Here is a 26,129-nt window from a genome sequence, read left to right on the forward strand (position 1 = left end):
TTAATTTTTTTATTTCTTTATTTACTCTATTTTGTTTGTTATACATTGTTCTTTTGTGTATCCTGTCTTGTAGTTGTTTAGGATGAGAGGGTAAGTCCCATTTCTGATAATTCGTCATGTTGGAAGTATCAGTGATACTCAGTTAAGTAACCTTTATCACTGTTCATGATCAACGTTGAGGAACACAGTGATTTTCACCACTCATGAAAAAGTTGCCAGGATCATTTTTGGGCATTGCTTTGTGGCTGATATGATGAAGAAAATAATTTGATCATTCTTCTCAGGTAAAGAGTTTACTTTGAATTATTTGTTACTTCTCCTCTGCCTGTTTTTTTTCCCCTGCGTATGTGGGGGGTAATACATTCATTTGTAGATGCTTCCAAAGTGCCACAGAAGGCCAAATGTGTGAGGCATTTTCTCCAAGTTTAAAACATCAGATTAGCCAGCTCTCAGGGGGCCTTCTGAGCTGCACGGGGGAGTGAAGCCCAGACATCTTTAGGTGACAGAGGTACAAGGTGGATGATGAGCAGAGGCTTTGGGTTGAGAGAGGACCTGGGTTTGTAGCTGTCGAGTGTGGAGCCCCACCGTAGGTTCTACCTCACTAGTCCCGGGGTGGTTACCGGGTGGTGGGAGATGGGGTTGGAGGACTTGGTCAGGACTATCAATCGTTGTGTTGTCATTTTGGGACTGTTGAAGAGATCATTCAGATTGGTCTCCTTGGGAACAATGGCAGAGGTGGAAGAACCCCCTACCTGAGTGGACTATTCCATCTTCTGGCTGTAGGGGTGCGTATTCCTGGAGTGAGTGCCTTGCCCTCAGTTGTTCTAACGGGAGCGGGTGTTTCCTGTCCGACAGCGTCAGGGCTGAGCGTCTCACAGGAGTAGTTGTTAAAAGGTGCGAACTCTTCACATGGATCTGTGGATTAGATCTAGAATTTTTGGTTTTACATTAAATCACTTTAAATACCTTTAACCACTAGCCAAGGCGAGGGTTAGTTGGTAGCCAGGGAGTGAGTGGGTGGCCTTTGGGCCTGACGAGAGCTATTGTGAGCGTTACTGAGGCCTGAGGCTCCCGCCTTTGAATCTCCGCAAGAACGAGGGGGCCTGGGGGCTGCGCTGGCCTGGGCTGACTGTCCCTGGTGGCTGGCAACCGTCTGGGTGATGGAGATTCTGAGCTTGAGGCTAACGTGGTGTTAATCATGCCCAGCACTGTGCAGCTTGGTGGGCTGTTGACACACGTCCACTTCAGTTGGTGGCAGGGTGAGATGACACACAGCGGCAGCTGTTGAAGGGAGACCAACAGGCCTGTTGCTCTGGTGGCCGAATGGCGGTGGGCGGGGGAGTGCGGGCCCTGTGAGGGGGTCGTGTGTGGATCCAGGCTCGATTTCCCCTTTGTGCCTCTAGACTCACCTCCGGTTCCCGAGGAGTGGCCATCAGGAGGACCGTGGGGGAGCTGTCCCTTGGTGGCTTTTCTCCGCAGTTTCATGTGTCTGTATGTGGATTTTCTCTGCAGTTTCATGTGTCTGTACGTGGAGGAAGGCGAGGTGCAGTGTTCATCAAGGTTTCTCATTAGACAAGACTCGGATATATTTTAAGAACACGACTCGTAGTTTACAGTTTTAAAATTTCATCCTTAAGAGGCTGAGGGGGGAAAAGAGTCTTTCACAGCAAATACTGAAATTATTTTATTTTACTTCACTCTCAAAAGTTTATCGATCATAATTTTAGGAATATTAACGGCAGCAGCAGCCCTTAGTTACTGACGGAGAAGTTCAGGATCTCTCTGATAACAAAGTCATCAAGCAGATGAGATGCGTTTCCTGGGACCCCAGCCTGCTGTTTCTGTTCCCACTTTTCCTCTCTCTCCTCTCTGCAGCGCCCAGGGTGTCATGTTCCCTAGGCACCTCTCCTACCTGCTCCTCCCTCTTGGCGTGGCCTTCGCCAAAGCATCTGATAAGTCCCTTCACACTCGGATACAAGTAACCGATACAGTTTAAAGTGTTTCTATCCCAACGCTCTTTGCATTTTAGCAGAGGCATATGAGAAGCCTTGCACGCTGCAGAGCTTACTCTCCACCAGTGGAGTTCTCGGTTGGAATGGGGGATTCGAGGTGTCGCTCATTTGTTCTTAATTTGGGGAGTCTTTTTCATGCTCTTAAAATCACACACCTAGATGGCTGGAGTTCTGCTTCTGCCCAAGGTTGGCGCCCCTGGTAATTCCATCTTGTGTAAGCTCAGTGTGCTTTATAAATTATTTCTGATCTTTAAAGCACTCTGCTTGCATTGAACAGACAGCAACTCAATCTGTTTGACAGTCAATGAGACAAATACAACATTTAGAGAAGAAAAATAACAAATGTGAAAACACTTTGAAAAGTATCAGTGCATTACACAAATGAAAGTTTTGTTTTGTTTTTTTTTTGGTAAATTGCTTAAGATCTGATCATTTGAGTAGTTTCACTAAATTTTTCATCAAGAACCTAATTTATAATGGATAAGGAAAGCAGGAGGAGCTAGTACTGAGATGTCTGAAGAACGAGCTGGGTTAGGAATGCTGGCATTTGAGTGTCAGAGTTAAACCGTTGCTTCTAACGTCCAGGTCTGTGTGCTTGAGCAGTGAGGGGGATCTGAGAGACCGTGGCCTGACCAAGGCCAGTCTGCACATTTTTGCAGATGAGTGAGCTCCTCGTTGATCTGATCACCTTGGAGAGAGAGAGGAAGGGCAGCTCTTCACTGATAAGATGCGGTGGAAAGAAGCTCTGCCAAGGAAAACAAGTGGCACGTAGCTGGCCCCTCTGGGACCCCTGCCGACACGCTTCCTCACGCAGCAGTTTCCTGAAGGAGCCGACTCCTTAGTGCAACCTGGGCAAAGGACTCTCGCAGCTGAACAGCATCCAGATAGAGGAAGTCCCAAGGTCGAGTTCTGTAGGCTCTAATTAAATCATGAAAACCATTCTATTTCCTAGTATTCAGATATTCAAGAGTTCTGAAAAAAAAAAGTGCAGTTATGGGACTTCCTCAATTATGTAAATTGTTTAGATATATTGGCTAGGAAATGGAGATATGGCTGGCTTAGATCTCGCCCGATTTTTATGTTAAAAGAATATCCTTATCATGATTTTTTTTTCAAAAAAGCATAAACATTATTAAACTAAATTATACAGATTTTTGAATTACAGTGAAGCCTTAGAAATTTACTGATCATGGAATAAAAATCTTCCTTATTGTTAAAATAATGTTGTTAACATGGGAAAATGTGGAGCATATTTTAAATATTTTAGGTAAAATATTATTAATTAATGTACCAGAAATGGAGACATCTCATCCTACCAGTATCAGCTTCTAGTTTTAGCTACACGTATGAATGGGGATGTTAGAAATATTCTCTACGGTCGGGAGGGCACCGGGAGTACTGTGGGGAGAGCGGAGCTGGGGTACGGGATGAGGGAGGATAGCAACTGAGCACAGTAAATGATGTTCGAGGGACTGGGGCTGTGGCTCAGTGGCAGAGCGCTTGCCCTGCATGCGTGAGGCACTGGGTTTGATCCTCAGCACCACGTAAAAATGAATAAATATATTGTGTCCATTTACAACTAGAAAATATTAAAAAAAGATATTCGACATTGGTGGGCTTTAGGGAAATACAACCACAGCGTGCTCTTACTGAATCCCCGCTGGACCGTATAAGGTTAAGAAGGCTGATCACAAGTTTGGGCTAGAACACGGAGGAATTGGGGCTCAGACACAGTTGGTATGACGTGCACAATGGCACAAACACTTTGGAAAATAGCTTGGCATGACCACCTGGCCCAGCCAGTCTATTCCCAGGTATTTACCCACGAGAAATGGATGCATTTGCCCTTACAAAGCCTTATACACAAATAGCCCCAAATTGGGAACAACCCAAATGATCATTAACAGGGGGATGAGCAACAAACTGTGAAACATCCACACCATGGAACACGCCTTGGTAATAAAGAATGAGCAGGTGCCATCATGCACACCTAGAATACCCAGCCACTGGGAGGTCCAGGCAGGAGAATCACTAGTTTGACGTCAGCCTGGGCAGTTAAGTTGAGACTCTCTCAAAATAAAAACAGGGCAGGGGATGTTGGTCTAACATTCATGAGGCCTGGAGTTCAATCCTCAGTGCTGCAAAAAGAGAAAAATTAAAAACAAATAAAAAACATAAAAAAGGAATGATTGTGCAGATTAAAAGAAGCCAGGTTTTAAAAACAAAGTGCATGTGATCTGCTTGGTTTCATATAGAATTCTAGAAAATGAAATTTGCATGACGAGAGCATATTAGTGGTTTTGGGGGGAGATGGAGTGCTTCTGAGGGAGGGGCATGCTGTGTCATCCACTTGGTGATGTTTTGGGGTCTACAGTCTGGGTTTGCCAAAGATGTTAGGTCATAAACACACATAACAAGTCGCATAACTTTTTCCTAACCTTAAGTTCTCCCAAAGATATTGTCAACCACTGGCTGCTGTTTTGTAGAGTCCTTAGTTCAAATAAGGAAACCTCGTGGTTGAATGATCAGTTCTAAGCGATCCCTGTTCTCTTGTTCTTACTTACAGCATGATATCATAACTTTGATCTCAAGGCGGGAAAATACTGCAAATCTCCTATTCTACCTCTTGGTGAATGTAGGACTTGGTTCCTGCATGGTTATTCAGTAGGATGAAGGCCCCACTTGGAAATATGTTACATGTGTTGCTTTGCACAATAAAAACTTTATTTGTTGTACACTTACTTTTCTGTTCCTAACTGTGCTTTATTTGGCAAACAGATTTCCATTTTCTAAAGATTTAATTTATTTGTAAAGAAATCTATCTCTGAATAATGTTCCCAAAAAGGCAGATCTGCTCTAACTCTCAACTGAGTACAAGGATTCAGTACTGTTGGTTGATGGGGCAGCTTCCGCCAGTACCTGGCTTACTTGGTGTTTTCTCTTCTTTGAAGTCTAGGTAACAGAAGACTAAGTAAAGCACCGTGATTTGACATTTTGACCCCATAGGCAGTGGTTTTTCCCAAAGACTCCTCCAACTTGTTTCTTGCTGGACCATGCACCCAGTTGACCCTTTACCTTAGCGGCAGTGAATGTGGCACGTCTCGGGTTTGTCTTTTTGTCTGGAATTCCTTATGTCCCCTTGTCCCCCAGTGCACTTCTGTTGTGGACTGAAGGCCCCCTTCTACCCCCTTCTGTCTTCCCACTTGGTGTCCTCTTTGGTGCTCCTTGGTACTTGGTACGGGCTTCTCTGCTAACTCCTGTCACACTGCGCCATCCCGTGGTATGTAGGTGTTAGCTGATCATTTTGTCCACAAGTTGGTGAGCTGCTTGAGGGCAGAGGCCGTCCATATTTGTACTTTAGATACGTAAGTACAGCTTGGGAGAAATGGTAAGCATTTGTAGAGATATTTCTTGCTTGAATGGATGGGTCCCTCCCCAGCCCCAGTGAATGCCGAGTTTGAGATCTTTTGAAATCCTGCCCTTTTTGAGCTTTACTGAGTGCAAGTTTAGCAGAAACTTATATTCCATGCAAATTGAATGACACGAAGATTTTATGTAGAGCTTTAAGGGATGGAGTAGTAAATTTATTGGCTATTTTTAAAACTGTTATTTTACAATGTGAATCATCAAATAACTTACACAGTCGCTTCTTTGCTGCTGTAGGAATCAAAGGACTTTCTACGAGTAGAAAAAGTAGTGTTGCTCTTTTCTTAGGAAGCTGGTAATTTGTATTTCTCTATTAATAGCATTGATTTTAATGCCAAAATATGAATAAAACACTCTCCCTTTTACATTGTTTTAATATCTCAATTAAGAGAGGTAGTTATTATATCACGGCTTTTGCTAAGAGAGGACGATGATTCTAGGCATCTACATAATAACTTTTTTGGGTGTCGGGGTGGGGGAAAGGATTTCAGAGCTTTAAAGTCCTCAAATTCTAATCAACCAAAAATTTTCACATGGGGGTGGGACAGAAGGATGTTGGATAATGGGCACTAAAATCCAGTTGGATAGGAATAAGAGCTCATGTCACACAGCGCCTTAGGGTGGCTGTAGTTCACAACAACTTGTTATGTATTTTATGAAGAGCTAAAGGGGAGAGTTTGAGGTTTCTCAACACAAAGAACTGATTTAAGGAGCTGGAAATGCCAATTACCCTTTCTGGATCATTATACGTTGTACATGTACCAAACTGTGGCTCTGTATCCTAGAAATAATGTACAATTATTATATAAACTAAAAATATTATTAGATTTTTTTTCACATAAAATATGGCCTTATTCTGTATTAGATGAAGGTATCTAGAGGAATCAATATTTATGTCCTCTTGCTTAGGTCTCATCCCTGCAGATTTGTTTTCCTTCGAACGTCCTGTGCTCGCTGAATGTGGTATTTGCTGTCATCTACGGGTCACAAACTTGGCTGTTAGGCGTCCTTTGGTAATTAAATGCCACATGCACACATTCAGTTGTGATGCTCATCCGTGGTTTTAGAAAGCTGGGCAAGAACGTCTTGCCCTTTCAATGCTGCCAGGTATCGGAGCTCTGGATAGAGGAGGCTTCGGGAGGCCCCCGGATGCGCTGTGCTCAGGTCTGTATTTCTTTTGACAGCACCTTGCTGTGTCATTTTTCTCACTAGGCATTTTCAACTAGGGGATTGCCAACGGTCAGGAATGAAGAGAAAGTTTAATCCTGAAGCAAATGTCTTCAGTATAAAGCAGCATCGGGTCCCTGTTAGGCTCTTACTTTGCTTTAGCCAAGTGTGGGACGTGGACGATGACACTGTTGTCATCAGTGTCCTTTTCCACATGCTCCAGGTTTGCCAGTAAAGCCTCAAAGCCTGACCTCCAAAACTGCATGCCAGCCATGTGGGCTGCCCCCAGTACACAACTCAGAGGGACATCGTCCCTCTCATTCTGACATTAACCTGCAGTTAATGAGGTCTCAGATCCCATTACTTTGCAGTGATTAGCTGCTTATTGGTTTATAACAAACTCGAAGTCAACTGTGGCCGCCAGATCTTTTCTTCATTTGTAGTTTGCCTAGACCCTTTGCTAGTTTTATTAAGGGTGGTACTTTTATGAGCATAGTAAATGCTACATTTACCTAAATTTGTTAAATTTGAGTGATTTTCCACCCTGTTGAGATAATTGTAGGTCCTGATTCTCTTTTCCCACTTGTTTGGAATTCCTCCTTTGTAGTTAGTTATAATAAACTGGGGCTGTGTGGGCACTCCGTCAGACAGGGGCAGGGACTTCCTGGAGCAGCAAGAAGATGGTCTCCATTCCCCCCTTCTTTGTTTGCTGGGTGCGTGGTATATTGATGTCAAGATGAAAATGAAAGCTAGCATGCCTGCTCATTCCGCAAGGGGAGGATGAGTCCTTTGTGTTGAGCCCAGAGAATGCCAAACCACACCAAGAAAACACCCCCAGAGGGGGGGTACTTCCCACGGAAGCATGTTGGCCTTGTGACATTTCACGTGGGGTGACCAGAGCGAGGAAATTGGGACGAGGCTTCGTTACACAAGCTTTCCTGGGAAAGCTAAAAATATGTCCTCAGCAGAGAATCAGTGAATCACTGTGGTTGACGCTAAGCAGTTCTGTCTTAATTAGGGATATTTACTTACTAATGTCACCACAGTCTTGAAGGTAGAGAAGTGCTATCAGAGCAGCTTCAATTGATATTCCCTCTTTAAAAACCACCTGCTCAGCAAGTCAAGATGGGAATCTGAGGCCATTCCACGGGAGGCACCACAGCGTGACGGCAGCCTCAGCCCCGAGGTTCCAGATGGGGGGCTCGGACCTCTCCTGCTCTTGTGAATCGGTGTAACCGGATGACTGTCATCTCCAGCAGAGAGTGGCCACCGTAAATGCGCTGCCTGCATGGGTGCCTCGGCTGATGGACTGCGGAGAGGCACGAACGCTGTGTGCAGCTGCGCACCCCCAGGGGTGATGAGTGTCCATTTATAAACCCAAGTCTGATGGTTTCAGAAAACATGATTTCCCAAGATAAGATGCAACCTTTCATGGTCACCTAGGACAATGATGGAGTGATTTTTTTTTTTTTTCCCCGAGTACTCGTTGAGTGCATTCTGTGTCTCGGGTGCTGGACAGGGGAGGGGCAGGGGAGTTGGATGAACGTGAGCTCCTGTTGGCCCCGCAGGAGCCGACAGGCCAGAGCGGGAGTCGACACACTAAGAGTCAAACACTGGAGTTCCTACGCCATCCACACGCCCACCCAGGTCCCTTCCCATGGCCACAAACATAACAACCACAGCTGGCTGCATCTCTGATGTCTGCGGAGGGAGAGCAGGGCTGAGGGAGGGCGACGGGCAGCAGGAATGGAGAGTTTTGTGTTGAGCTCTGTAGGTCGAATCTTAATGAGTAGAGTTAGCCAGCTCAGGATGTGGTGCCTGTGTGTGCAAGTGTGGGTGTGCTTGTGTCTCTGTGTTTGGGAGAAGGAGAAAAATGGAAGGGATAGTCCTGGAAGTCAGTTGGGGTACAAACTTGCAGGTGAGGCACCTGCAGCGTGTGGTTTGTCTGGTGGGTGTGCAGTGGGGGAGGCAAACCCCAGGGCCTAGGAGCCACCCAGGTTGTTGGCACAGTCGCCTTCACATGCTGGAGGATGGCTGTGATGGCAGTGGGGAGGACAGGTGGGACAGAGCAAGACCCAGGATGTGACTGCAGGGTGAGTGGCCTCAGGAGAGCAGCACAGCCCGGGGGGAGATTCAGAGGGGAGTTGAAGTTTTTAGAAAGCAAAATCAAGATAAATAAAAAACCCATCTTATATATTGTTTTTTCATGTTTGTTTCTAGGTACTACATAGTTTCTCTTAATATCTTAGATTATATTTTTAAATAAGTGTTTTCTAATGAATTCTCAGGGTGGAATGCTATATAGCAGTGAAGCCTGTGAGCTGTAGCCACGTGCACCAACACAAGTGAATCTTACAAGGGAAATGTGAGCCGTCAGAGCAAGGCTCAGGAGAAGGAGTTCATTTTTACAAAGCTCAGAAACAAGCAAATGGGGCTGGGGTGTAACTCAGGTGGTGGAGCTTGCCTTGCATGCAAAAGGCCCTGGGTTCAATTGCCAGCACCACCCTCCAAAAAAAGAAAAAAAAAAGAGGCAACATAGATGATGTGTCGTGTGGAGATGTGTGTAATAAACCAGCGCTGGAACAGTGGACCAGGTTAGGGCTGGTGGCTGGCTACGTGGAAGGGAGGTGAGGGAGAGAACAGAAGAGGAGGTATGGGAACAGGTGGGACTCACTGGCCATCCGGTTCTTGTATTTGCAGTGTGTTCCTGGGACCTGATTTCACCATGAGTCATAGGGTATGCCGATGTATTTCTTCATATTGTTAAGTATAAAGGAAAACACATATACAAGTGGAAATGAGCCATGTTACTCCTCAGTTTCTAGCTGGGTTACTCAATTGTGGTGTTGATATTAAAAAGAGAGAACTGGAGGTTTATTTGGGGATGAGGATGAGTTGAGGTGCTTGAAGTGCATCCAAGCAGATGGTTATGCAAGTCTGCAACTTGCAGGGAAATCTAGGCTAGATATGCAGATTGGTAAGTCATGAATATACAATTGTCTTTCAAACCTAAAAGTGCATAAAGATACCCAGGAATGCACACAAATAAAGGAGCAGAGAAGGGAATCTTGGGTAGAAATGGCATTGAAGTGAAGGAGAGGAACCTGTGAGAGGAAGGATGGGTGGACAGGTCGAGGGAAAACCTGGAGCAGCAGCGTAGTGAAGAAGGAGGGTGAACTTTCTCGAAGGAGCATTGGTTATCGTGTCAGACACAGCTGGGCCATTAGCCAGGTGAGGCTTGGAGTTAGGAGGTTCGTCCTGACCTTCGTGAACTCTTGTGCTGTGCAGTGGGAAAGCAGGACCCCATCTACAGAGAGGGTAAGGGAATGTTTGTGGATTGAGTGAGCCGGGGGAATAGTGCTCCCCAATGACTGTCCTCCTGGTGCATCAGAGTATGGCCTCGTTTGGAAACGGGCTTTGAAGAGACATCAGGTTAATATGGCTGGGAACGAATGCACTGACAGGTGTCCTCACAACACAGGGAGATGGGGCACATACACTCAGGGAATGCCGTGTGACAGCGAGGCAGGAGTGGGAGTGCCGCAGTCACCAGCCACAGGACACCAGGAACGGCTGGCAACCACCCAGAGGTGAGAGGACGGCACGGAGCAGCTGGTTCCCCAAAGCCTTCAGAGAGCGTGGCCCAGCGGCACCTTGATTTTGGGCTTCTGGACGCAGAGCTGTGGGAGAACACACTTCCTGACTTAAGCCACCTAGATTGTGACATTTTGTGAGGCAGACCCAGGGAACAGTGGTGAGTGGCAGCGAGCGTGTGATCAGGTAGAGGGGAGCTCCGCTCTTGCAGGGAAGCCGAGACGGAGCACATTCCAGATGAGGGAAGGAGTTGGGAGAACCAAGGTCCTTCATCTTCCCAGGATGAAGAGGAAGGAGAAAGTTTGGAGCACGATCCTGGAGGTCCCAAGAGGACAAGGACTCAGAAGCCCAGTCAGTTACTTGGCTTGAAACAGAAATCGGGGAACCTGTGACGGGAAGAGATGAGACTGGGGTGAGACAGTAGTAGGTTTGTAGGTAAGAGAACAGAAGTTAAGAAAGAGCGTCTCATATGACTTTAATTTTCTTTAAACGGTAAGTTCTGCTGAGGATGAGAGCAGGCGGAAAGTTGAGATAGAAGCAGTAGCAAAGGTTTGGAATGGTCATTGAGAATCGGGAAGCTGGCCAGAAGCCACCCATAATTGGCATCTGGTGCCCTGGACCCAGATGGGTTGGAATGGAAACCATTAATTTGTTTGAAAATTGGCTGCACTGATGTGAGCCGTCTCTAGATGGCGCTCAGGATCCAGAGTGTCACAGCAAGAGAAGAGGCTTCTACCGTTGGGGTTTTGTTAGGAGGATGCGATGGAGAGATAATGGTGCTGAGGAGGAGAGATGAAGACGCTGGAGAGAGGATGGGTCACATGACCAGCCATGCTCTCCAGGTCAGCTAGAGAGACAGAGCGGGAGGGCAGAAGGGAGTGACTTTGAAGAATGCAGTAACCGTGGCAGTCGTGAGAAGACCCTGAAACACTCTTGATCCTTGTGTTCTTGACAGGGTATGGTACTGAATATCTGAATATCATATACTATCTCTGAATATCGTATACACTAGAGCACAGTAAGATAACAAGTGTGGCAAGGATGTGGAGAAATTGGAACCCTTGTGTATTACTAGTGAAAATCTCAAATGTGCCAACCGCCATGCAAAACCATGGGGCAGTACTTTGAGAAGAACACAGAACTGCCATATGACACGCAAATTCTTTTTCTTGGTATACACTCGAACAAATTGGAAGCAGGGACTCAAATAGATATCTGTATACCTATGTTTATATAAACATTATTTACAGTAGCTGAATGGTTGAAATAACCCAAGCATCCATCCACAGAAGAATGGATTAACAAAATGTGGAACATTCATACAATAGATTATCATTCAGTCATTAAAAGGAATTAGTCCTGACATGTGGTGCAACGTAGCTGAACCTTAAAACGTTATGCTAAATGAAAAAACATGATCTCACTTATGTGAGGTACTAATAATAGTTAGATTCATAGAATGGAAAGTAGAGTCGAGATCCCCAGACATGGGGGAGGGAGAGGATGGTAGTCTCTGTTCAGTAGGTTCAGAGTTTTGTTTGGAATGATGAGAGGGTTCTGAAGATGGGTGGGGGTGATGATTTCCATCTTGTCTTTCTCAAGAGCAGACTTGTTAGAAAAGTGAGCTTGGCCCTCTCTAACCTCCTCACGCATGCTCTCTGGCCTGGATCCATGCAGCCAGAAGGCCCTCACATCCAAACATGACACCCGGTCTGTGGGATTCCGTGTCAGCAGCGCAGCCCACCAAGGCTGCTATGAAGAAGTTCCAACACCAGGTGGCAGAGTTCTTGAGGGGCCATCTGGGTGAGTTCCTGGCTCAGACCGACGTCATCTTGCTGTGTTCTCACACGGTGGAGAGTGGTTGGGGGGTTAGGTTGGGGGAGGGAAGGGAAGAGGGATTCTTTGTTTTTACAAGATCAGTGTCCCATGATAAGGACCCCACCCTCATGTTCTTATCTAACCCTAACTATCTCCCAACAGAAACACTCATGGCAGTTACATGCCTTGTGCGTGTGCTTAATGCCACTGATGGCTTCATGCCACACTTAAAAGTGATTGAAATCTCGACTTTCAGAATGGTGATGATCCCAAATACAGTACCAAACGCTGGTAAGAATGGGGAGCAGGGAACACAGGTAGCACAGCCACTCGGGAGCTGGGGGAGTAATATTGTATTTTTAGAGCACTTGCAGGTTCATAGAGAACTGAACGTCCCCTTACCTTGTGATACAGCAGTTGTGCTCCTTGGTATTTATCCAGATGAGTTGGCAGTTACATCCACACAGAAACCTGCACAGAAACCTGCACATAAACGTTAACAGCAGCGTCGTTCATAATTGCCAGAACCAAAAATAACCAAAATGTCCTGTAGTAGGTGAGTGGGTAAGTCACCAGTGGTGCGACCAGACAGCACAGTGTGCCTTGGCACAGAGAGGAGGTGAGCTGTCGAGCCACGGGGAGACGTGGAGGAAACACTGATGCACATGACTGAGTGACAGAGGGCAAGCTGGCAGGAAAGTCACGTGCTGCATGGTTCCAATGGCCTGGCATTCTGGAAAAGGTGAGGCAGTGGAGATGGTGAAGGGACCAGCTGTCACCAGGGGCAGGGGAGAGGGAGGCTGCAGAGGCAGAACTCGGGATTTTTAGGGCAGAGAAACTATTCCGTGTGATGCCCCAAGGGTAGGTGCGGGCCGTCCACCACCCACCTGTCCAGGCACTCGGAAGGTACAACGGCAAGCGTGAACCCTGATGTGGACTGTGGACTCTGGATGACAGTGACGTGTCGCACTCTGGCCTGTGCTGAGCAGGAGTAGAGGAAATCCGGACTCCCACTGTGTCTCTGTGAACTTACAAGGTCTCTAAAAATACAATATCACTTTCCTGTGAACTTCCTTATGCTCACATGTGACTACACACCAGTGAACTCCACATCCTGTGCCACCACAGGATGGGACCCTAATTAGACTAAGTTACACTCCATGTATGTGGATGATACGTCAGAAAACACTCCTGTACATCTAAAAAGAACAAAAATAAAATATATTAAAAGTGGTTAAGGGCTGGGGTTGTGGCCAGCGGTAGTACACTCATCTGGCATGTGTGAGGCACTGGGTTCGATCCTCAGCACCCCATAAAAATAAATAAATAAATAAAGGTATTGTGTCCAGAATTTAAAAATATTTTTAAAGTGATACATTTTATTATGTATACACATACACACATATTTTTTATCACAGACAAAAATCCCTAAAATACGAAAGAGATTTTTTTTCAGTTGTCGCCTCTATCCAGAACATTGGGATTCATGGCAGTACACCAAACAACTAAGAATTGTCCTTGGCATTTTTGAGTGTTCTAGATACAATCAGTGAGTTGAATAAGTAGGCCTCAAGGGGCAGCAAGGCCTCTGTCCCCTGGGGACCCCCACCGTGGCACTGTGGGCAGGGCCAGCTTGCTGGTACTCTGAGTGGTGGAAAGCTTTCTCTCCTCACCCTACCTCCTGACACCGTCTGTCTGTGTTTCTCACCAAGCCGTCCTCCAGTTCTCTGTGGACACCAGTTCTTGTCCTGTGGTTCAATTCGGTGGTGGCACTAGCTATCTGGAATTAGCTGCCAGCCCGGGGTTATGGGCTCCTTCTCGTAGACCTGCCCCCACGTCAGAGTCTCCTGTGGTGGGTCCCAGGTGACCCTCGTGCCTGGGTGACTTGGCTACCATTGGGGGTTCACGCAGCCCCTCGGGTTCAGGAATTTGCTGTCACTGTTCCAGGAATTCAGGGAGACACTGGCATTTAATGGCTATTACGAAAGCTGTTATCAAGAATCGAGACTTACAGCCTGAAGAGGTGTGGAGTCCGACGTCCAGAGGGGTCCCCAGCACGGGCGCTTCAGTCCCTGTGGAGCCTGGTGACCCTCCCTGCATGTGGATGCATCCACCCATCTGGAAGCCCCCGGACCCCTTCTGTTGCGGTTATTATGGAAATTCCGGGACAGACGGGGTTGGTTACGTCACTGGCCATGGGTGATCAAGTTCTGAAGCATTTGGGGGTCCACCACAGGTGCCCTCAGGAGCACTGACTCGGGTATGCAAGAGGGGGGGCGTATACACACTCCTTGCTCCCAGGGCTCAGGAAATTCCAAGGATCTTAGATGCTCCATGCCGGGAGCGATGAGCAGAGACCAAGCACATCTTCTCACTGTGGCGCGCTGAGCACCTGCACTACTGGGTTACTCCCTGTGGAGGGCCTGGGTCTCCCGGGGGGCACTCCTGAACAAGGCTCAGATGTCTGTTCCCACATGGCTCGGGAACACTCGGGCACTCTGTCCTTCGCCCTGTGTTCACGTAGGCTGGACAGTCCACCCACAGGTGCACCCAGGGTCTCTCAGGGGCAGGATGTCGGGCCAAGGCCTTCTAAGCTGGAGGATGGACGAGGACGTCTCCCTCCCCTCATGTGCAGGGCGTGGGGTGCACTCTTGCCCAGGTCCCACACAGGTGATGGCTTTTGGGGTTCCCCAGCATGAGGCAGGCTGTCTGTGAGATAAAGCTAAGAGGCAGCAGAGAAAAGCACACACAGAAAGCCATTTTGGAAATCGAGGGCCTGACGGCTCTTCAGCCTTGGGGGTTGACGTCCATCCCTGAAGGAGCGCGTGAGCCCGCGTTTGCTTTATTTATATGGGGGAACTTCAGAGGCTTCTACAAAATGTTCCTCACCAAATAAGGTCGTGGATGGGCTCTTCAGTTCCCAACAGGCCACACCCCCTCTGGAGCAAGGGGATCAGTCTTCCTCGTGAAGCGACAACAGAGGTCATGTGCACTGTGCCATCCGTTAAGTGAGAGGAGCCACAAAATAGCTTGCAAAGACAAACCAAAATCTCCTTGGCTTAAGGCTGAGTGAAGACTTCTCAAATAGCTCAGGGGTGGCTCCCCAAGTGCACAGGTGCTCACGGGTGCTGAGCCTTTCACTGCCCGGCAGTGTCGAAGGGTCCAGGAGGAGAAGAGGATGGGTTTGGAGGCATTTCCTGTGCTGATTCTGTACATGGCAGTGGCAAGGCACCTCCTGACTCATGGTTCCATGAGGAGGCCGGTTGGTATGGTGCAGCGACCTGAGCTCTCATACTGCCACCGTTTGGCCTGTGCCTTTATCAAGAAATCACTTATTCTCTTTGATCATCGCTTTCCCTGAAGTGGTTTTGAAAACAGTCATGTCCTTTACAATAGGCTGGAGGTCCTGGAGCAGAACTATGACCAGCACGTACAGGGAGTGACCAGCAAACCTTTGCTGTTGTCAAAACAAGAACAGGAGCGCAGTAGTGCAAATGAAGGCGCTCTGCCCGAGCGGAGCCGAGAGCAGTGTCTTGGACGCTGCCTCTGCTGCGACAGCTCCGAGGAGTGTGATTGTGACCACAGAAGCTCAGAGCTTGTCCTGACACTACAGATGTTGGTCTCCAGGGATTTTTATAGCAGGAGCGGAAGGAAGTCTGTTCTTCTATCACGTCTGTTTCCTAAGCTGTACTGAGTTAAAAATGGGAGTAAGTTTCTTGTAGTTGACCCCCCACCCCACCCCCCAGAACAAATAAAAGATCACTACAGTGAGGCAAACTTCAAAGAGCACATGCAGGTAGGCTGCTGTCCTGTTGTCTGCACGTGAGCTCTGCTGCTCGCGCTGGTGGCAATGTCTCCAGTCTGCCTTCGTTTGAGTGCATTTGCTTCTTTGCAGCTGGAAAAGCTGTTTCTGTTGCTGTCATAGTAGTTGACTCCAGGCAGGCACTTGTTTAAGGCTCTGTGTACATTGACTCTCCAAAACCTCACAACGGTCCTATAAGGGAGATGACCTTACCCTCGTTGCTGTTAGTCTCATTTTACACAAAGAAACAGGCAAAGTGAATTACTGTTTACTTGGGATAATAAACAACATCTTTCAGGGTTTCTGTGGGTTCTGGCATGAGATAATGTGTCTGTGAATAAAAGCTTGGTGTATGACAGATTTTAAGTCATTTGAAATTTACTCTAAAGGTTAAGAGTTAGTAATTATAGAAGTCAGTATGACTTTGGAACTTATATTTGGACAAAGTCACATGCTTTGCATGGAAACAGATGAAACTATCTCTGCTAAGTGCTTATTTTTTTCCTGTATCCTCCTGTCTTCATATTGATGAACTATTGTAAAGCACAAAAGAAATCTTATCTTAAAATATTTTTTAAAACAATCCAGTAACAAACTTAGAATTATTATTAAAGAGCAATAAAGGTAAGGCTGTATCTGTTCAAAATTTTACAGATAAAGTCAAAGTTTCCTTAAAGTATTATTAGCTACTTGAGATATTATTAAGGATTCCCATTTTATGCAGAAACTGGGGCACAGAGAAGTTATAGGTTAACTAGAACAATAATAACTATTTTCTAAGGTTTTGGTGAGTATTGATAGGAGTTAATATGTGTTTATTTATATTCTGACTTATGCCACAAAATATGTCACAAAAAGAGTATGCATATAAAATGTTTTTGGATTTCAGTTCACTGGAAATGTGATAAATGAAAAGACTTTTTGGTAAGAAAAATAATTACCCTCAAAGTGATCTTTTGTTTGAGAATAAATTTTTACATACATACAGTTTTATCTTAGGTAGGCTGTATTTTAAAATCAGAGGTATAGTCACATTCCACATTGGGATCACAAGGGCAATATTGCATATATGATTTTGTGTCATTCTTCTGACTTTTCACTGGTCATGGTTTGACAGTAGCCTTCAGTTAGCTTTTCCTTTCTTCCTTTCTTAAGCTTTGAACCCAGGGCCTCCTACATGTTGGCAAGCACTATACCACTGAGCTATACCCGCAACCCCTAATTAGCTCTTTAATGCTGATAGAGAATAATCAAGTAGCTGTCATCGGAATTCAGTTTTAATTTTTGTGGAAATCTTTTTCATAACGGGTTATAAGCATGAAATGAAGTGCTTGTCCAATTTCAGCCATTTCTTTTATGTCGATAATTTTAAAACAAAAATCTACTGTTTATATTCTTCCTATGAGAAGAACACTGTGCTAATTATGTATATGCATTATCTCATATAATCTTCACCCATTTCTCATGTAATATTCAGGGTGTGTTTGCCTATATCCCTCTATTAGTGTTTTATGCATTCAGTCATTCATTCCCCAAACACATTTTTTTAAAGTTGGATATTGCTATTTACCTGGTTGATTTGTACCCAGTTCCCCTTTTGCTATTTCTTTTTGGTGCTTTTGTTAATCTCTTGTTTGTAGTTTAAATGCTCTGTCTTCTTGGCTTTCCCCCAATTCTGTGTATCCTCCTAAATCTCAGATTATTCCCTTTCCATAAATCCTTTACAGCTCACCCCAACCTGAAATGACTTTTCCCTTTGAGAAATTCACTTAGAACCCAGGTGCATGATTCAACTGTCAGTTACTCATGACAGTGTTTTCTATCCTGAAGTCTTATGTAAGAATCTTGCTTAATTTTCACAAATTTATCTTCTCCAACTTGGGTAAGTTCTTCAAGACTGAAATAAAGCATAGCCCATCTATCTCTGTGGTAGTAGTTCCTTGGTAATAGATTTGCCTCTGGCCAGAAAACTTGACTGTCTCTTAAGAGGATGCTTGAGATCACAGAATGGAGACTGGTCTGGATTCTGTGCCCTGCAATGTGTGATTGAAGGATTGGTCACCAGGGAAAGAGGAGACCTTATCACAAAAGCCAGGGCAGGTTTGGGAAGACTGACAAGGAGAGATTTTTTTGTGGCATTAAGCTTTTTACTAAAATGAGGTCCAGAGAGAGGTGATATGTGAGAGCCTTGTCCCGAGCTAGTCTCTATAGCTGATTAGACCTGGAGTTCAGATGAGGGATCAGTGCCTGGGACGTGGATTTGAGGATATTAAAAAAAAATTGAAGGTCATGAGATCACCTAGAGTGAGGATAGAGATGACAAAGAATAGAAGAAGTTCTGGGGGCATCCTGGGGTGCCTGTGCTTGGTGTGGAAGATGAGGTGTAGTGGGTGAAGGGAAGGAGGAGGAAAGACAGGAATGTGGAAAAATGAAGGTCAGTGGAGAACGTCTCAAGGAAGAGGAGGAAGATCTTGTTGGATGCGGCTGAGGCTTAGAACAACTCTCTAGTTTGTGATTTGGGGCCAACTCTTGGCACTTATTTGGTTTCTGTGTTTGGAATGTAGTTTACCTTTTTTTTTTTTTTTACATGAATACCGAGAGCCTGAAATACAGTTGATTTTTGCTGTCGGCTTTAAGCTCCTTTGGAAAATATAGAACTTAACTGAGCTAGAGGGTGTAGCCTGCCCATGACCTGAGGGATCTGATTGTCCTTTGTTCCAGCCCCACTCCGACTCCAGGACAGCCAGCCCGCAGAGCACTGAGGCCCCTTTTAGCAGAGCTGTCAAGGCAGCGTTGAGATCAATTCCTCTTGATCCTGAGCACCTTGCAGCTGGCTTTGTATCTTGGGAGAAAAGCTTCGCCTTCCCCATCTTGACTGAGTCCTGCATCTTGGTCTTCTGCCCCCCACCATCTGGGCTCTATTTCCTCCTCTGCCTCTGAGAGTGCTGAAGCTGGACCTCAAACCCGAGTCTCTGTGTCTGCTCCGTGATGGCAGCTGGCCCCTCCTTACCCACCCTAGCCCATTGCCTCCAGCATCTGCTGAGACCTCTGCCTTCCCCACCGAGGGACTCTGAGATGGTTTGCTTTTTTAAAAAATTATGTATTCATTCTAATTTGTTATCCATGATGGCAGAATGCATTTCACTTCCTATTACACATACAGAGCACAATTTCTCAAGTCACTGATTGTACACAAAGTATTTCCCCACCATTCGTGTCTTCATACACAGACTTAGGGTAGTGATGTCTCACTCATTCCACCATCATTCCTACCCCCTTGCCCCATCCTTTCCCCTCCCTCCCCTTTGCCCTATCTAAAGTTCCTCCATTTTGCTTTTTGATTTCTTTTTTCCTGTTTTGCTAGACTTTCCCTGACTGCCTTAACAATACAATTGAGTCCTGCTTCATTTCTGGGTCCTGTATAAATCCATATCTAACTAAACCACCACTCTAGGATCTTGCCTTCAATTTGGAATTACTTCAAGCCTAGATGGAAGCGATGCTTTTTAAACTGGCATTACTCAATGGTATATGCAAAGTAGATTGCTTAAAGAAGAAAGAGACCCACAGATATTCTGCACTCTAAATATCCCAGGCATTGGAGAAACACAGAGGTATGAAATGCAGCCTCTGGCTTTGAGGAAATCTGAAGACACGTGAAGATGCTCTTTACAACCAGCAGATTCAGCTGGTTGCATCGAAAACTGTTCCTTGCTTCTATGATTCTTGTGCCTATTTTCACTGGAGTCCTGTATCCACAAAATATCACTATTGAGACATTTTAGAACAAGACTCCAGCTAAACTATCGAGGGCCACAGACCTTCGGATAAAGATTGACAAACGGCTATAGGCTAGTGTTCCATAATTCTTGCTTTCTACTTGACCTCAATTACTTGAAACATATGCATCTTTTCCCCATGGAAGGAGCATATCGGAAATATTTAAATTCTTATGGTCATGCTTGCTTTTCACAGATGATTGGACGGTTGCCCAGGCATATGCCATCTCATCCTTCCCCCGAACAATTTGTCATTTGTTTAACCTAGCATAATTTGTTTTTCATGACCAGTAGAAATGACAGTGCTAAAATGTTTTACAGGGAAATGCAAATAAAGTGGCTATAAGTTCTGTCATCTTAATATTCTTTCCCCCCAATCACTGTTTAACATAAAAACGTATCTTAACCTTTGCTTCACATGTAGGTTATTTTTTAACATTGAGAAAACAGGAAAGATATTTTAAACTAGGAGTTTTTATTTTGTGAAACTGAAAACACACATGAATGTCAGCGAGACAGGTTATACTGCCAGGAAGTGGAGTTTCCTGGATTCCTTGTCGGGGTCCGACGCTTGCATCTATGCACAGGTAGCCTTGGTCCCCAATGGGAGCTCGTGGCTAGGAGCTTGAATGTGCTCTCTGTCCCGATTGATCCTAGGCTAGAGCCTGGCTTTGAGGAAGAGATGGTTTCATGGAACCGCATTTGGAATGAAAGGAACACTGAGAACATGTCAAGAGCTCCTGTCACTGGAAATTGTTTCTCAAAACCCTTAGGTGAGCTCGGTAGGGCTTCAGGTACAGTATGAAAGTCTCAGAAGATGCAGATCCTGCCTCTAGGCAGCTTGGCTTGGATGCCTGGACTCAGGCAGTGCCTCTGTCTCAGAGGTGAGTGTGGTCAGAAACCCATGGATTCGTGATGGTTCTGTCCAAGTCTCTCACCTGTACCATAACACCGGGAGGCGAAGATGGGATCTTTTGAACTTAGCCTCACTAACAAGGGCTTATTCAGGATGGTGTGATGTAAGCCAATTGATGATCCTTTTCAGCAACTGTGGTCCACTGTATGAAAACAGCATTGCCACCTGTGCCATCCACCTGTCCACATCTGTTCTCGAGGTTACAGACGTGCAGCCCACAGCAGGACCCAAGGGCTGACCTGTGGCCAGTGTAATCCTGTGGCTATGAATTGCAGTTATGGGTGCCATGTTTTTGTAAGAAGAAGGATGTCTGGCCTGACGATCATCACCATGCGGTTAGATGGGGGGGACACAGACCTGTAAGGCTCTGGGGTGGGTGCAGGATAGATCCTAGGAAGCCCCTCTCTGACAATGCAAGTCGTCTGGTCTTCCTGAGTATTCCACCCTGTAGCATCATTCCTTGGGCCCCCTAAGAAAAAGCACATTGTGGTCCCTTCCCCGTGAGTTTGCCTGATGGGCCGGGCAGTCTGTGTCCCAGCAGTGGAAACAAATTAAACCCAAGTTGACATCCCTGCTGTGGCCACTCTTGGGTCACTCACTCAGGGTCACTCTGTGTCTGGGGATTGAGCCCCGGGTGCTTTACCACTGAGCTACATTCCCAGCCCCCTTTGTAAGGCATTTTTAAGACAGGGTGTCGAGACAGGGTGCTGCCAAGCTGACCAGGCTTGCCTTGAACTTGCTCCTCCGGCCTCGGGGTCCCTGGGAGCATTTTCATGTTTTGTACAGTGGGGACGTACACAGAAGTGCTTTTGAGGTATTAAGGGACTTCAGACAAACCTGCTAAACCCCCTGTCCCTGGTGGCCCCCCTCACTCTGCCCCCCTCCGCCCTGTTTGTCACATCCCCTCTTGCTGTTCTGGCCCCTGCCACTCCTGTGGGTGCTCCAGCTCATTTTCCCTGCTCCCCAGGCCCTCCCTCTGCTCTGCGCCCCGGATCCTTCGCGTCAGCAGGTGAATCTGCCACCTCCCTGACCTGCATCCCTCCCCAGCCGCCCCCCTCCCCTTTCCCGTCCTATACCATGGGATCCCTCAGAAGGCTTGTCCACGACCAGACTGCTTCCCCTCCCCTCTCCGCCTTGGCCACCTGTCTCAGTCTGGCTCTGGCCCCACTCCAGTGCAGCTGCCGGCCCCCGAGGTCACTGGGCTCCGATCCATCCTCAGACCTCTGGGGCCACCCCCTCCTGGGTTCTGCACCTCGTCAGTCTGGTCTTCTGCCTCTGCACCCAGGGCCCTCTGCCCTGAGCCGTCCCCATCTAACTCACAATCGTGGGATTTCAGAGAACCTCTGCGGTGGTTTCTCTGGCTTGGACTCCCCCCTGGGTGAAAGGCTCCCATGAAGCCCACCCGCACTTTGGGGCCCCTTTGTGCAGGCACTTGGCTGCCACCTTCTGGGAGGTTTCCAGAGCGAACAGACAGCTTTCAGATGACACTGAACTGAGGTGTCAGCAGCAGCCTGCAGTCCTCAGTGTGAGCAGCCCAGGGTCCTCCACTGGGCATCACAAGCACTATGGTGCCCAACCAAACCCCTGTTCCCAGCCCCCATCCCATCCTGCCCCAGTTTTATTTCAGGTTTCTTCTGTTGAATGAAGTGTCAGACTCCTTAAATTTATCCTTGGCGCCTCTCTCCCACACTCCGGTTTGAATCCATCACAAACCCTGTGTTTTTTTCCTTCAAAATACATTAGAATCTGGGAGCTGGGAATATAGCGCAGGGGTAGAGCGCTTGCCTCGCCTGTGCGAGGCCCTGGGTTCCGTCCCCAGCACCGCAAGTGAACAGACACGATGAATTCACTTCTCGGTAACTCAGTGTGGCCACCAGGTACAAGTCCCCGCACCTCCTGCCTAGATGATTCCCGTGTCAGTCTTCCTCCCCTCTCCATTGCCTGTCCCCAACACAGTAGCCAGGATTACGCATTGCCTGTGGTCTGGGTCCCCTCTCCAGCCACGTTGGTGGTCTTGCTCTTCCTTAGCGTGTGCGTGGGTGCCCTGCCTGGCTGCAGTGACAGTAAGCAGAGCTCCCTCCTTCCCTTGCCCGAGTCTGCTCAGCTGTCACTTCAGTGCATCAGAGATGCCTTCAACAAACTCATAAGACCACCCTCCCCCAGCATCTGACCCCCATTCTACCGTCTCCATCACCCTGTGATGGGCATACACGGCTTTCTGTATCACCTCATTAGAGCTTAATCTTGCGAGGCTAGGGACTTCTGTCTTTCCCTCGATTACATCCCAATTTTTGAAACAGTCCTTGACAAATGGTGAGATCTCAATAAATACCAGTAGAATACCAGATGGATACAGGCATCCCTGAATCTCGTCTAGGGAACCCCGTCCTTGAAAAGACCCAAAAGTTTGAAATGGTCCTGCAGAGTTACAAGCTCTCACTTCCACCGTGGAAGCATTTCCCGGAGTCTAGGAACTAAATTAAACCTGTATGAAGATGGTGTTGATGTTTCAACCTTCAGGAAGGACATTGTCTCCTACAGGAAAAGCAGCCAGGCGCCACCTAGTGGTAGCAGAAGCCCACATTGGTGTTCCTGGAATGTACTGAGGGCTCTCGAAGACCAGCCTGTCCAGGAGCTGGGGCTTGGAGACAGTCGTGGTTACGAGAGTCAAGTCCATCAGAGGAATGAGCGCAGGAGACTTAGCTTGCTGTTTTCCAAAAAGGGGGCACAGGTCATCATGGGGACAAACTAAGATAGAAATGTCCACGTCCACGCCTGCTGGCAGGAAAGGCAGTAGTCGGTCCTAGGCCTGCTCTTCTAAACTTGGAAAAGCGTGGTCATTTCCGTACTTGAGTGAATTAAAGCGGAAACTCACAGGTCCACCTCGGGGGCCTGTGACCTTTCCAGTCCCCAGCAGCCACGTGGAGACCTGAGTGGTGACCGGGTGAGCAAGCAAAGGTGGGGAGAAGGTCCACGAGGAGATGAACTCCGGTGCCCATGTGCAGGTTGGGCAGAAGACTGTGAGCAGTACCAGAGGGCAATGGCTGGGGGTGTAAGAGGAGAAAGCAGACCTCACACCAACATGGAGTGTTTCCCAAGGAGAGTTCCCCACGGGGGGACAATGGCAGCAGACAGAGGCTGGGTGTTGAGCTGCCAGGGTTTGTGGGAGTTACTGGCACCCTCGGGTTCTCGCCGAGACCTGCCTGTCTCCCCTTGGCTCGGTACACCTCTGCACTTCTCTCCCCTTTGGCCCTGGGGGCTCCATACCACCTTCCTGTCCCCTCCGTTCCTGTCAAGTGCAGATTAGCGCTTACTTCATGCTGCCTGGGTTAACTTTTCCCCTGTGAAACATCTGCAGTGCCTCAGTTAATGCCAAGCTCCTTGAAGACAGGGCTGCATCTTGGGCCTGCCCCCTCTTGGCCTTGCCATCGAACATCTTCATGGGTGGAGACCGTCTTGGTGGGGGAGGTACAAAGGCCACTGAGAGTCACTTCAGCTGGCATCTTGGCCCAAGGGTTTGGTGTAGCAGTTGGATACGAGAGGAACCAAAATATCTGTTCCACTTTGTTCCCTTGTCAAAACTGTCATCTTTTAAACAATCTAATAGTAACTAGATTCCCCTTTTGAGTTGTGTTGTTTTTCACTTACCTGATATCTCGGGAAATTGGTCTGGAAACTGATAGTACAAGAGTTGAAATTTTTAAAAAGTAGTTTTCTATTAGTTATTTTAGGGTTTGTCCTTCTTGATATCTGATTTCTTAATTTGGTGCTGGTTTTTGTGTTGTCATTGAGACAGCCACAGATGTGCTGAATGGTTTAAGGGTTTATAATACTTGATTGCTTACCAAACATGAGCACATTCAGCAACCACAGCATGTGTACGATTTGATATTTCTAGAATCTTCTCTGTGATTTGATTGTTTGTCACGCAGTGTTCTCTCATGTATAATGACCAAGGAGACATTGAATATTTTGACTTGTAATTGAAGAGATATTTCCTTATAATTGTGGCCAAGAATGTATACTCTGAGGTTGGATTAATTGGTGGGTGTTTTTTTCTTTCTTTAGAATATGCTGAATTTCTACATTGCAAAGGAAAAAAGTTTATAGATTTTGATGAAGTCCGCCATGAAATTGAAGCAGAAACAGATCGAGTGACTGGAATGAATAAAGGCATTTCTTCCATACCTATTAATTTGCGAGTCTATTCTCCACATGGTAAGTAAAATATTAAAATTTCAAATTCTTCTCCTCAAACAATTTTTACTGTGTTCATGAACATGCATTATTTGTGTAGAAGATGCACAGGGTGCTGAGTTTCTAGAATTTCAGATGCTGGAATGGAATGGCTCAGAGAGCTCAGAAGATTCATTGAGAGGCAAGGCGAGGTGACCTTTTGCAGATCAGAATGGAGCTCAGTGTTGACACTTTTTATTTTCATGATGAAATTTCAGAATTTGAGAGAGGTATATGTGAAAACTCTCGTTTTTCTTATCTTCAATGATTTTAGAAATCTTAGGAGCAGGTGGCTGAGGCTTCCCCTGCTGATTTCCATGGGGCTCTATGAATTTCTCTTTTCCTCCTAAGGAATCAGCTGTGATCTGTATCCCTAGACTGTCAGCTTGTAAAGTGGGTAGCCAGTTCCTGGTACATGATGGGAAATAGCCTCTGAGTGGGACAGATTTTCACTTCTCCTTCTCTACCTAGCTCTGCTGCCTTTGGAGCAGAGCATGAATGACAGAAGCTCAGTTATGACTTCCCACGGGGACTTGGTGCCAGCACCCAGCTTGGGCTGGAGTCACGTGGCCACTGATGGCTCGCTTGCCCAGCCCGCTGGAGGCACGCCGGGCCCCAGAGATGGCTGACCGCTTCCCTGCAGGTGAAGAGGCCGACCTTCTGTGAAGAACCTCGGAGGCTCTTGAGGGGAAGGGCCAGCCTCACCCCGGGAGTTCCTGTACAGCGCGTAGGCCATGTGCCAGACTGGCAGACAGCACACGCATTATCGTTCAGTGTTTTAATTACAACCCCCTAGTTACACAGCTAGGCAGCGACAGCTCTCTGAGCAAACTGTTAGGCCTGCAGATCAGTGCCTTTCAAATTATGTGAAAATGATCATTTGGCAGAGCACAATCATATAAAAATAGAGAAAACTAGCAAAACCATTTTCCTTTCTGTGCTTTTCTTCCTACGCCTGGGCTGGAGTCATTCAAATGCAGAAAGCTGAGCTCAGCCCCAGCTGACTCTGCACGGTGGGTGGATGTCAGCACTGAAGGTGCACGCACGACTCTCTCCCCTTCCCCACACAGTGTTGAATCTGACCCTTATCGACCTGCCTGGAATAACCAAGGTGCCCGTGGGAGATCAGCCACCAGATATCGAGTATCAGATCAGAGAAATGATCATGCAGTTCATCACCAGGGAGAATTGCCTGGTTCTGGCCGTCACTCCAGCCAACACTGATCTGGCCAACTCAGACGCACTGAAGCTGGCTAAAGAAGTTGACCCTCAAGGTGAGCGTGGACAGGGATTATTTTAAGATGTCAGCAGTGTGGGTGTATTTAAAGGTGACAAATTCTCTTGACTTGATTTCATTGTTGATAAAATTCAACATGATT

General features: G+C 46.8%; 1 protein-coding gene across 6 annotated transcripts in view; it reads left to right on the plus strand.

Annotated features, from left to right (window-relative positions):
* Positions 1-26,129, plus strand: part of Dnm3 (dynamin 3) — a 460,170-nt gene that overhangs the window by 107,855 nt on the left and 326,186 nt on the right. For all 6 annotated transcript variants that reach the window (XM_078022311.1, XM_040278054.2, XM_078022310.1 and 3 more), the window contains exons 3-4: positions 24,583-24,732; positions 25,821-26,024. In XM_078022311.1, the coding sequence (XP_077878437.1) occupies positions 24,678-24,732; positions 25,821-26,024 (259 nt within the window). In that variant the 5' untranslated portion in view covers positions 24,583-24,677. The remainder of the gene's footprint in view (positions 1-24,582; positions 24,733-25,820; positions 26,025-26,129) is intronic.

This window comes from Ictidomys tridecemlineatus, chromosome 10, assembly GCF_052094955.1.
Source record: "Ictidomys tridecemlineatus isolate mIctTri1 chromosome 10, mIctTri1.hap1, whole genome shotgun sequence".
NCBI lineage: Eukaryota > Metazoa > Chordata > Mammalia > Rodentia > Sciuridae > Ictidomys > Ictidomys tridecemlineatus.